Below are 12,520 nucleotides of genomic sequence, written 5' to 3'. Positions count from 1 at the left end.
GCGCCGCGGAGACTAACCTCCGTTTCGTGATCGTGATACTCATATTCATAATCGGAGTCATCTTCGGCGGCAAAAGCAGGATCCGGCAACATGGCCGGATCCAAGACTAAGACGGGGTCAGGGGGATGTATGGAAGCCATGGAAGGATGGATTGATGCATGGGTGTGAGGGAAGAAAGAACGGGAGGCGGGACAGGAGATAACGGAATTAAGCCCGACGGATGCGGTTCGGTCCCGTGATCCTGGTGGAAAGACAAACAAACAAACACGCCCAGCATCATCTTCGTCCTTCTTTCTTTTCTCTTTCATTACTCTCACTCTTCTTCCCCGGTCAACAACTCGGGGTCTACGGAAGTCGGTCAGCCCTGTAGCCCCGGGAGTGAATGATCAATGATCTCATCATCCATCTTCGTTCTTCTTGTCCTTGACGACTCCTTGCTCTCACGGAGTACTCCGTACTCCCTCCCCTGCCTGATCCCCCAGTTCCACTCTCAAGCTTGGTTGACCCAGGCAAGCTAAACTAGTTCCCCCTCTCTTTGTTTGACCGTCTTATCTATCTATCTATCTATTGATTCTATTTAATCCTATTCTCTCTACCATTCCATCATTCCATCATTCCATCATTCCTGATTAAACTTCAATTAAATTAGCTAGCTCTCTCCCCACCCCCCACCCCTCTCCAAGTAAGTCCCGCCTGCTTCCATAGTCATCTGTCATCAGTGCATCACTCATCACCCACCGTCCGATTTCAAATCCTTGCCACCGACGATCCGGCAGCGCGCGGAAGGCGGGCTGATCGCAGCCCTGTCAGGACGCATTCGTCGCCGATAATCTGCACCTCTCATTCCTTCCCACATTATCTAATCCCCTTCCGTCCCTCCCGGTCTCTCTTTCTCACTGGACAATTCCTGCTAGTTCATAGTCCTGAGTTAGTCTTTTCAGTCATGCTGCTGTTCTCGACCGCTGACGGCCAATGCCTTCGTGCGCGCGTCCCTTCCTCTTATAGTGCTCCCTCCTCCTTCTCCGGGCCTGGTTGCCCGCTTCTTTGGCTTTCGTTTCCTCTCCCTCTGTTCCTGCCTCCTCTGCTGCCTCTTCCTCACTCTCTTCTTCCTGGAGCCTAGCTTGTCGCATGCTCCTCTTCCCTCTACTCCCCTTCCAGCTTCTCCTTCAGCTCCGCCCGGCTTTTGCCCTGGGGCTGTCCCGATTGGGAAGTCTGTCGTGCCCGGCAGTGCTGTCGCGATCGCGAAAGCTGCTCCCACTCTTTCCACTGCGGCTGCCCAATCTGGAGAGGTCAGCCTGACCGTTCCTTGTCAGCCGCTCTCCTCTGCCGCCGATCTCACCGTGCTGCCCAATTCCTACCAACAGATGGTGCGAAAAACGACCGCCGCTATCGTCATCCTTTCTTCCTTGATCACCTATGTTTCTGTCAATAGTTTAATCCGGGCGATCAATCCTGCGGCATTCATCTGGTACGACGAGGATAACGACGAGTCGCGCTGGATCGCCTCGTCTCGCTCGTGGGTTGACCGGAAAGCTTGTCGGTGGCTCGGAGCTTGCGGCACCACGCACTTCCGGCTGGTGCGCCCCTACTTCGGCCAGCGGAGGCCCGCCCCGGAGACCTCAACTTCGGGGGATCCGGCCGAGCCGGCTTCTTGGCGGGCCTTCTGGCTCAATGGGGCCAACCAGTCAGACCATTCGTGGGATGAGACGGAGCGACATCGCCGGGAGATCCCTGACTATGTTTTCCAATACGCACCTTTGGTCCATCTTTTCTCGGGCGAACAATTCTGGCCTTGCGATATCGCCGAGCATCTCTACCACACCACGCCGATGCTAAACTACACCCCCGTCCAGTCGCGATGGGAGCATCCGACGCTCCAGGACCTTGATCAGTTGAATCAGTGGCAGAAGGGGCGCTACGTCTTTCTGACCAGCGACGACAATGTTGAAGATCGTCCGCCGTGGATCGAAGGAGAGAAAAACATACCTAGTTCACCTGAGGATGACTTAGAGCAGTCCTGGGCCGACTGGGACGGTCGTGTGGACGGGGAAATCCCTGGTGACTCGCCGGCTGAACGAGCCAAATGGTATGACACGAATGCGCTTCCAACGAGCGAAGAAGACCTCGCCCCTGAAGATATTGGCTACTTAAATGCTGAGGATCCTCTGGCCGATGAGGGAGTCCGGGATGATCTGCGAAAGCGCTACGGCGGGGAGCCGGTTCGCATGCAGGTGACTGGAGGCCGTAGCGAAGCACCGGCTGTTCTGCTCGTTATGGACAAAGGCAACGGTATTGTCGACGCCTTTTGGTTCTATTTCTACAGCTTTAATTTGGGAAATGTGGTTCTCAACGTGCGATTTGGGAATCATGTCGGTGATTGGGAGCACTGTCTCGTACGATTTCACTATGGGAAACCCAAAGCGCTCTTCTTCAGTGCTCACTCTGCTGGGGAGGCGTATAGCTATGAGGCCGTTGAAAAGATTGGGGATCGGGTAAGAGCTGCATGGGCGACACGCAAATTTGAAATGCTAACCCTTGGACCAATAGCCTGTAATTTATTCGGCGACCGGTACTCATGCCATGTATGCGACCCCGGGAGTTCACTCTTACATTCTTCCTTGGGGTCTCCTCCACGACCGGACAGATCGTGGTCCGCTCTGGGATCCTTTGCTGAATTCTCATGCCTATACATATGACTACGACAGCGATACACTACGTGCGTCCACCACAAGTCCTGACGCGCCCACGGAATGGTTCTACTTCAACGGTCATTGGGGCGACAAATTCTATCCCTTGGGGGATCGTCGGCAGTACCGCTTTGCGGGCCAATATCATTACGTGAATGGGCCGTTGGGTCCTCGATTTAAGCATCTCAATCGCCGCAAAGTCTGCCAGGGCCCCGATGGGGATACGTGTGTGATCAAGAACTACATAGGGGAAAAGAAACGGGCCAAGCGCTGGAGCAGCTTCGGGTCCGGGACAGAAAGCTTGGTTTGAGTGACGAGCGTCTGCCGTGATGATAAACATACAGAGGGGTTTTGGCGTTTGGGGGCTGCTATTGTTATCGTTATTGATATCTCTATTCTTGTGCTTCTTTCTCTGTGATGACTCGGTTTCTTGTCCTAGAGAGTTTCGGCTGCTATTAAGATACACCGTATAGGATACATATACCCCATGAGTTACGTGTTAATCCGTGTCTTCCTTGAACTCCCGGCGAGTACTCTGAGGATGGAATTAGAGCTACATGTCGGTTGACGAGATCCATGACTTTTATGTTATGGGGAAAGATTTCCTTTTATTTTGTTCTTTTTTCCATGTTAACCGGAATTATGAATGCATGTGATTTAAGTCCTGATAACATCTGCATAGATAAAGACCACTACATCTGTTTGTAATATCGAGACTTCACCTATCTGAAACACAACGATGGAGCAATAAAAAAAACCTACAAAAACAGAACTCGCAAGACAGACACGACGAAAGTACAGACTACCAGCTCAAATAAGGTCGATGGCATCACCAATGATATATAAAAAAAATTCCGGGGTATTATTAATTCGAAAAAAACATGTCGGCTCACCCCTTCTCCCTAGGCCAGGGATAGATAGAGGGAAGCTTGAAAAAAATCAACAAAAGCGCCAGCAGAGAACCCTAACGAAGCAATAAGAAGCCAAAGGGGAATGCCGTTAATTCAACTCAAGCCCATTACAAGAACATAGCAAGTGATTCCGTACGTACTGACCAAGACAAATGGCAAGAGAGAACGAGTACAGAGAACAAGGATATTGAGGGGAAAAGAGATAGAGAGAAAAGAAAAAGAAAAGGTGAAATGATGAACCGATGAGCAAAAGTAAATAATGTCTCGGAAGGTCAACGGTCTGACCAGGAAATTCCCCACGTACAACTCTGGAACGCCAAACGGAATCGACACGCAAAGCTCGAAAAAGCATGCTTCGATAATTGAAGGATTGAAAAACGCGAGAGAAATCGATGCAAAGGAACGGCCCTAGGACAAATGAAAGCCCGGCCTGTTCATTAAACGCCCAATAAACCATGTAAATAAAAGGAAATTTAAAAAAAAAAAAAGCGTCAAAGACCAAAAAGAGTTCAAACCCCCAAGTTTCCGCACGAACTCCCCTCTTCTCAAACTCCGCATTCCAAAATAAACGAAAGGAAAAGAAAGGATCAAAAATAGCAAGGAAAAAAGGTTGGCGGTATAAGGTAAAAGAAAAGAAAAGAAGGGGAAAAAAGAGTCACTGAAGCTCCGTCAGAGTCGCTCTGTAGCAAGCTATTTGGGTTGCCCGGTTGACATAGTCTAAAGGAGCGCGAAAGAAAGAAGAGTATTATCGTAACCCGTAAAAGTACGCGACCTCATACAAATTGACTCGTTTTACCTCACACGCGAGTTGCTCGTTTCCGCAGACCGAATTCTTGCTCTTGTAGTTCGCGAATGAGACGTAGGCTCTCAGCATCCGGTTCCTCGTCAGCAACGGTTCCTCGCTCACGTTTCGGATTCTTGATGCCGTCAGGAGAAGGGGCAGGACGGTCAAGCCTCTTTTCTGCCGCGGGAGAAAAGGCCTTCTTCGTGTGTGATGACGAGGGACGTGAAGAGGATTTCTTCGAACCTGAGGACGGACCCGGCGTGGTTTTGCGCGTAGCGGCGCTCAATGCACTGAAAGACGAGCGTCGCGCGGCTGGGGTGTGGGTTGATGGCGGCTTCGTGTTCTTGATGATATGGACTTCGGGCACATATCGGTCAACGTGGCGAGGCTGGCGGGAGGAATGGCGGGAACTAGACGTAGGAGTGTGTAGGACTGCGGTGTGTTCGCCATCCCCGTCGACATGCTCATGGGGGACGTCGGTTTCGTCGGCCAGGGAAGTTGGTGGGGACACGAGCGAAGCGGCAGGTTTAGACGACATGGAGTCTGCGTTTATTTCTCTGGCAACAACTGGATCCGTCTGGAAAGCCGGCGGCGAGGCATATGAGGACTGATCGACTTGTGCCTCCTTTTCTGCCGACATCATCCTCGACTGATGCAAGGGCGTCTTGCTCGCATGCTGGAAATCCGTCAGTGGGGCATGGTCGGTTGTAGTATGTCTCTGAACATGGACCGGTGGCTGGAAAGCTTGATTGCTGGATGCCTCATCCTCTCGGCTAAGGTGCGCCGGCCTGGTCACAGGAGATGTACTGTTTTCTTGCTTGGGTCTTTTATTTGCCGTGGATACAAGACCTTCATCGTGGGGCCGTGGTCGTTTGGCGGAGGCCGCAGCTCGTGGCTTCGACCGCTCCTGCGCCTTGACGGGGTCGATTCTTCCATACTCATCGTGAATGCACCGGCGCTGCAAGAACATTAATATTTTAGATCGCGTATATGAGGGAGTTAACGTGGATACAAACCTTGCTTTTTCGACAATCATCACAGGCTTTGCTACGCCCTTTCTTTCCGTGGCCTAATCCATCAGGACTCATATCATTAAGCCTATGTGCAACTGAATGGGGTGTTCCTAATGTCCCCGAGCTGTATTTTCCTGCGGCTTCGAATCCATCGTGATTCCTGCCATGATTGTCTTGGAAGCCAGCCTCTGAAGCGATGGCTGCGAGGGAATTTAATGCAGATGCAGCGTCATGGGCCAAAGAGGACTGACTTGACGGACCGAAAGCACCAACCATTATTTGTTTTGCGGAAATCATATCACTCTGGTCATCCTTATGGTGGCATCGGATGCGTCGTTTGCGGCAAGCATCACAAGCAACTCGCTTCGGGCCTAACCCAGATCCGCGAGGCACAGTCCGGGGCTTCGGGGCAGTCTCTTCCCGTGCAACGCTGCTCGAAGACAAGGGGGCAGAAACGGAAACGCCGCTGTTGGAGGAGACGGAGTCACCGGTGCTAACGAATCCATTCTCGAGCTCGCGGGATTGCTCTGGAAGTCGCTGCACCGCTTGTCTTTCGGTATACATACGCTGGCTGTCAACATTTCGCTCGGAGCGACGGCTAGGGCGCCCGGCGGGCTTCTTGTCCGTCAGGCTGAGTTTAGCATTGCTTTCGACGGCACCGGGGCGTGTCCATTGCGCTGCCTTTTCGTTCCCGCGCTTCCACGCAACCCAGATTCCGAATTTTCTGACCGTGTCGACGGGGTCCCCTGCACCCTTGGGTATGGACCGTTTGATCGCATTTCTTGCGTCCATCGTCACGCCTTCGACAATATACGAGCCTGCGATCAGAGCGGTCCGGAGCAGATACTTGGCCAGGTCTAGTAGACCTTCGAGCTCCGCTTGGGAGTAGAAGCGTGAGTTATGATAGGGGGATCCGGCGGGCGCTGTATTTTCCCGTTCGCCGAATTCGTAGTAAATGGGATAATCCCTATGGAAGCGGTAATTTTCGTCCTGTGCGAAGGCATCTAGCACGCTCTGAGGGATCGGGTCATCCTCCAGGTATTTTAATGTGGTGTACCACTGGATCTTCTGAAAGAACGGATACCTAAACTTCCGCGGGACCTTGGTATCTTTTTCGATTTTGGCGACCTTGATCTGCATCCCGTAGTTCAACCTCGTCAAGAAGTTGCCACCGATGACTAGACTATCCTCGGGGGTCCACACGGCGTGAATCCATCCAGACGGTATCAACATGGTGTCGCCTTCGGAAAGATCAACGCGGTAGCACTCCTTGGTTTGATCGCCAAGGAAAGTAGAGTCCTGGGCAGGAGAATTGCACCATTCTTCGTACTTCTTGAGGTGTTTGTCTTTAGGTGGGATGAAGAAAAAGGTTTTCTTGCCCTTTAGAATGTGGTAGTAAACCGAAGATCCACCGAAATCAACATGGAAGTCAGTGTAGCAGTTAGCGACGGACATCAGGCAGTAGAACTGCACCTTAGGGTAGTCGCCGACAGCCTTAAGTTCGTCTGGCCAGACTGAGTCCTGCAGGTCAAGATCGCGAACAATCTTGGGCCGGCGAATCAGCCTACCCAGTCTGCTTTGCGACACCTCCAAGCTAATGACATTCCGAACAATCTTTGATCCAGAGCTTTCGTAGTAGTCAGCCCATTTTTGCATGGTCCACCTTTTGTCTTCTCCCTGTTGAGACTTGACATCGATAACCTCCACTCGTTCCTCGGGGCCATAGAGTTCGGCCACAGCCCTGGTCGTGAGGCCCTGGGGGATCACCATGTCCAACTGGTCTTGGCCGCAATCCAGCACCCGCTCAAAATTCTGGTCTTCGTCGGGGACATGTTCCAGCAGCTCGTCGAACATTTCCTGGGTAGGAGCTTCCTGGACGAGGAGATCATATTCAGGGCCGCCGGCAGAGATCGGCGCCCGAGAGTTCATATGGGCGGGAATGACAATTGGCTCCGTCATGCCACTGCCACGTTCAAAATATTCGGCCGTGACAAGTTCTGGGCGCATGCGCGGGAAACTCTCCGCAAGAAATTGAATTTTGCCCTGTCGTATAGGTTCTAGATAGTGATGCTCTACCGAGTCCGTGGCAGTCTTAACCAGTCCCTGGTTGAGTCCCGCGTAATCGATGGCAGTGCGGGCGCGAGATGATTTGCGAACAAAGGTGGTCTGTCCATGTACAGGCCGACACCCTCGGCAGATGAATTTGTCGACGGTCCGAATCTCGCGGTCATTTTTGAACCCCGCACAGACAATGTGAAACCATCGCTTGCAACCATCGCAACTGATCCAGGTGACATCGCCGTACTCGCCCGTATCGACTGGAATCCGAACTAGATTGCAAGCAGCGCAGGTAGCCTGGCTAGAGGTAACCTCGGATTCTGTGTCGTCCTCCACCTTGGACGATAGGCTGATCGGTAATTGATCAATGCGAGCTCCCATCGCACCAGAACTTCCGGGGCAAAGTTGTGTATCGTTCGATATTTCTTTCGTGATCGAACCCCAGTGTCTCCCTCCACCATCTTCTTCCGGCATGAAGGGCGGAAGCGTAGAAGAACTGGTGCTCGGTCGCACGCCATGGTGCACTGGCCGAGAGGCGACGGCTGAGCCATCGGACCGTGACCTCATACGCGACGGCGGTATATTGTTTGAGGTAGGGACATTATGTGCAGAACCTTCTTCCTTCGGCTCCAAACCCGCAACGCCAAACCCGATGGCAAGATGGGGATCTAAGTCATTCCCTTGAGGGTGATATGATTCGTCAATGCTGACTCGCTTCGACGAAGGGAAATAAAAATTCGAAGGCCGCGCGAAATTCAGTAGAAGCTCCGCATCGGTCTTCATGCTATCAAAAGTCGAGGGAGCATTGGGATCGGGTATCGAGTTATTTTGGGGTGGATAGAGCGGCGAAGGATCTTTCTCCGACCGTGGCCGCTTAGCTGGGCGTTCTTCAGCTTCGGCGGGCTCCGGGGGAAACAAAGGCATGGAGGGGGCGGAGTTTTGGGAGGGGGGTCGATAAGAGACGGGCGCGAAAGGTGGGCTCGTCGCGAGAGCAATCGTCGCAAGGGTGTCGATGGTCGAGCTGGATCGACCATGGCTCGACCGATGATGTGCGGCGTCGGCAGTCGTGGCATATCCACCATTGTTTGTAGGGTATCGATTGCCGTCGGAGCTCGCAGCTTTAGACACGGCGCAGTCAACCCACGAGACACGGGCGTCGGAGGTAGTACATGGTGAAATTGGTTCGACGGCGCGTCGCGGAGGTGAAGGAGTGCGATACCGCGGCGGTCGGGCGGCCGAGTGATTCAAGAAGGAGGTAGCGCTGATCATTGTAAGGATGCGAAGAGGCCCCCGGAGGTACGGGGACCGATGGATGAAGGAGAGGAGGAGAGAAAAGAATGGGACCGAAGGAGCAGACAAGGCGTGCGGCAAAAGGATGCAAAGCGGGGAGGGGATTGTTCGACCACGCGGGCTAGAGAGAGGCCACCGCAAGCAAAAGGAGAGTCATTCCTGGCAGAATACACGGCGCACGACAGATAGAGGAGACTGGGGATGGGTGAATCGGGATGGGCGGAGGGGCGAGGTGAAGCGAAGAGGTTGACGGAGGAGAGTCGCACGGCGGAACGTTAGGAGGTTTGAGGGGGTTGAGTCTGCCGGCCGGGCTGGGCTAGTGGCACAGCACCGAGGAAGGCAGCGCGGGTGCGGGCGAGAGGTCGAGCGCGACAGGGAGGGGATTGACCGGGGCGAGCAATGAGATCGGAGAAATCCAACGATTGAGGACTAAGGCGCCATCCGGGCCGGATGGGGTGGAAGCGGAGCGAGAGGAGGAGGGGTGGGAAAGAGAGGGAGGGAGCGAGAGAGGGAGAGGAAGAGGGAGAGCGAGAGGAAGAGAGAGAGAGAGAGAGAGAGCGAAAGGGCGGGATGGCCTGGGTGCCTCAGGCTGCCATCTCGTCCGGCCGGTCGTTTGCGGCCGCTCGGTCGGTCTGGTGCTGAGCAGGATGGCAGAGTACGATCTCTCGGGGATCACGATCACAGATCGTATCCAGGAATCTGTCCCCCCTCCCCGACTGGCACCCGGACCCCCCAAAGAGTCCAAGAGCCAGCCGACTCGAACAACTTGAAGACCAGTTCGTTCCCTCGCGGACAAACGACCAAGTGAGGCTCCCGGCGGACGGCTAAACCCAAACGGGACTGGGCAGGCCCCGTTCCGACCTCGTGCTCATCGCGGATAATTACATCTCTCTTTCCTCCCTTTCCCTCTGGTTCTCCTCTCCCTTCGATCCTGACCTGTCCCAAGCCCCGTTGGGTTATCGGCTTGACATCCTTCCTCTATCCCCGAATCCTTTCCCTGGACCATAACCGTCCCACCTGAGAATGAGCCGAAAGCTCGCCCCCGAAGCCAATCGGTAAGTTCCTGCCCTTCGTCTCGTCGAACAATTCTGCCCCTCCTTGATCGACCCCGATCTCTGCCCTCTAGGGTCAACGCGTTGGCTGGATGAAATCATCCGCGATCTTTAGTGCCGTGTGCTAATTTTTGACCAGGATTCTCTTTGTCAAGAACCTCAAGTATGCCCCCTACGTTTTTTCTTTTTTTTGCCACTCGTAGGCCGTCGCAGAGCTCCCAGACTCGTGGGATCAAACGATACCGACCTCAATCGCCTGGAAGCTATAGGCTAATCACTATATTTCGATCCAGCTACAACGTAACTGCTGAGCAACTGTTCGACCTTTTCGGCAAGTTCGGGCCCATTCGGTAAGGCATTGCTCGAGGATACCTGGATTCATCGAGTTGCGCAAGGACTAACCTTTCTGGGGTGCAGGCAAATACGTCAGGGAATCGCCAACAACTCGAAAGGCACCGCATTTGTTGTATACGAAGACGTTCACGACGCCAAACAGGCATGCGATAAGCTCAATGGATTCAATTTCCAGAACAGATATCTCGTCGGTACGTGACTCCCCCAGGGATGAGAGCCCGAGGCCGCGACTGACATTCTCTCGTTTCGTTGCAGTCCTATATCACCAGCCGGAAAAAATGCTTAGGTCGAAAGAGGATATGGCGGAAAGGCAAGAGAATTTGGAACGTCTTAAACAGCAACACGGTATAGAATGACGTTATGATTCTTTTTGTCGCTTTCTCTGCGTCCCCTTTTCCGGCATCTGGCCGCGTTTTATTATGGGTTGGTTGTGGGGTTTCTGGCGTTTTACTCTGATGGATTTCGTGACTCTTCTTCATGGGTGTGAGGGTGGCCGGAGGGTAGAATGTGATCTTCTGGCGATTGCCTAGGGAAGTGATACAGAATGGGTTCTTTCATACTGGCCTTGGTGCCGTTATACCAGTTAGTCGCTACGATCAATGTAATCATCTCGATCGCGGGCCACCGTCGACTGCTGCGATAGACTCGTGAGCAGCCTTTCTGTTTTCAGATCTTCGTCCAGGCATAGAATCTGCACCCCAGGTGGGCAGCTTACATGTACGAAGTATGTATGTACTATGTACAATGTTTCGCGCTTAGTTTAGACTACGGACTACGGGAGTACATATTACTGAAAGGCGCTTATGTGCTAGCGTGCGGTAGTCGGCATAGGTTGTTGATGATCGCTCCGTGAACTGTGAGCTGCACAAGGGACCTCGATCCATGAAGATCATGCAGTGGTGCCCATGCGATATGACTCGGACTTCTGCGCATACTTATATTAGCAACAGGGTCGCTCGGTGACCCGCATAAACCTGTTCTAAGCTTGTTCCGTTATCTGTAGGTTTGTTCGCTGCCTGGCGAGGATAGCTTGAAAGCAACTTCAATAGTACCCACCCCTGGTCGCTAGTCGCGAGGGCCAGAAGTCAATAAGGTGCCGATAATGACGGCGTGGCGCGACATCCAAGAGTCAGGGATCTTTACTATCTCGTTGCTAACTTGCTATCTGGGTACTTCGAGCATAGGAAAGCAATACAATAGTAGAGGGCAGTGTCCATAGTAAGTGGGTGTCTACTACTAGCACTAGCACTTGTAGGGAGACGTAGGGTATAGAGATTTTCTTTTTTCTTTACCGGTAGATCAATTGTGTCTTCAATATATCCATTGTTGCAGCATGAATGCCAACTAGGTACGGAGTAATAGGTGTAGTTATCGAACCGAGTGAGTCAGTGCCCGTTGTTGATGCCTAAAGACACAGGCATAAAATATCTCGGTACCATTCCTGGAGCGGTTAGTCCGATCAGGCCCCCACCGACCAGTCGCCGTCGAGATTTTCTGCCGAAGAAAAATGGACGGCTTTTTTTTTTTTGGTCTTTCCTTCTTCCAACCCTCAAACATCCAATTCTGATCTGCACCGCGGCAGTGATCCTTTGCGTGAGCCATATCTTATCTTTTGATCTCACATCCTCAATCAACCCACAGTAATTATGTCTGGAGAACCGAATGCTGGTAAGTAGACAGCTCTCGCCCACCAGAACCGCATGCGACGTTATACTGATGCCTCATTTTCCGACAGCTTGGCCTCTGGCCGATGAGGCCCTCACTCAGAACATCCTGGACCTCGTGCAGCAGGCGTCCCATTACCGCCAGTTGAAGAAGGGCGCTAACGAAGGTCGGTGGAATCCATACCCTCGATCGATCTGTTCATTTATTAACTCTCACATAGCCACCAAGACGCTTAACCGCGGTACTGCCGAGATTGTGATTCTCGCCGCTGACTGCAACCCCCTGGCCATCCTTCTTCACCTGCCTCTGCTCGCCGAGGACAAGAACACCCCCTACGTTTTCGTCCCCAGCAAGCTTGCTCTGGGTCGCGCCACCGGTGTCTCTCGCCCCGTGATCGCGGCCAGCATCACCACCAACGAGGCCAGTGATCTTATGGGACAGATCAGAACCATCAAGGACAAGGTTGAGAGACTTATGATCTAAGATGGTCCGGAGTGAATACACAGGCCGGGTGTTGTCCGGTGATCCCTTGTAGTCTCCGGAAGGGCTTTGGAGTTTGGGGGCTAGGATAATGACCGATAGGCTTTAATTTCATCTCTGGTTTGGTCCAGTAATAGATCGTTTCTAGGATTCGTGGGTTTTTGTAGCAACTGTGTAACAACTGGGTAGTAGGAGATGGCAGTGGTCAGGGTATCAACTATCATGA

General features: G+C 52.8%; 3 protein-coding genes across 3 annotated transcripts; 2 read left to right on the top strand and 1 right to left on the bottom strand.

Annotated features, from left to right (window-relative positions):
• Window positions 1-90: 90 nt before the first annotated feature.
• On the top strand, window positions 91-2,997 carry KD926_010419 (uncharacterized protein; the record flags this gene model as incomplete). The annotated part of the gene is made up of 3 exons (XM_053095905.1): window positions 91-127; window positions 1,006-2,492; window positions 2,548-2,997. 3 exons carry the CDS (start codon window positions 91-93, stop codon window positions 2,995-2,997), a joined length of 1,974 nt encoding a protein of 657 aa, XP_052960077.1.
• Window positions 2,998-4,395: 1,398 nt separating this feature from the next.
• jhd1 ([Histone H3]-lysine-36 demethylase) lies at window positions 4,396-8,722 on the bottom strand (the record flags this gene model as incomplete). Its single annotated transcript, XM_053095904.1, has 2 exons — window positions 4,396-5,340; window positions 5,399-8,722. The coding sequence occupies 2 exons, from the start codon at window positions 8,720-8,722 to the stop codon at window positions 4,396-4,398; spliced, it is 4,269 nt and encodes a 1,422-aa protein (XP_052960076.1).
• A 1,044-nt stretch (window positions 8,723-9,766) lies between these two features.
• Window positions 9,767-12,297, top strand: KD926_010417 (small nucleolar ribonucleoprotein SNU13; the record flags this gene model as incomplete). The annotated part of the gene is made up of 7 exons (XM_053095903.1): window positions 9,767-9,798; window positions 9,935-9,958; window positions 10,089-10,145; window positions 10,213-10,340; window positions 11,791-11,817; window positions 11,885-11,980; window positions 12,035-12,297. 7 exons carry the CDS (start codon window positions 9,767-9,769, stop codon window positions 12,295-12,297), a joined length of 627 nt encoding a protein of 208 aa, XP_052960075.1.
• Window positions 12,298-12,520: the final 223 nt, after the last annotated feature.

Source organism: Aspergillus affinis (genome assembly GCF_023601865.1).
Source record: "Aspergillus affinis strain CMG 70 chromosome Unknown NODE_7_length_541545_cov_85_609384, whole genome shotgun sequence".
Classification (NCBI taxonomy): Eukaryota; Fungi; Ascomycota; class Eurotiomycetes; order Eurotiales; family Aspergillaceae; genus Aspergillus; species Aspergillus affinis.
This window is presented reverse-complemented; position numbering and strand designations above follow the sequence as displayed.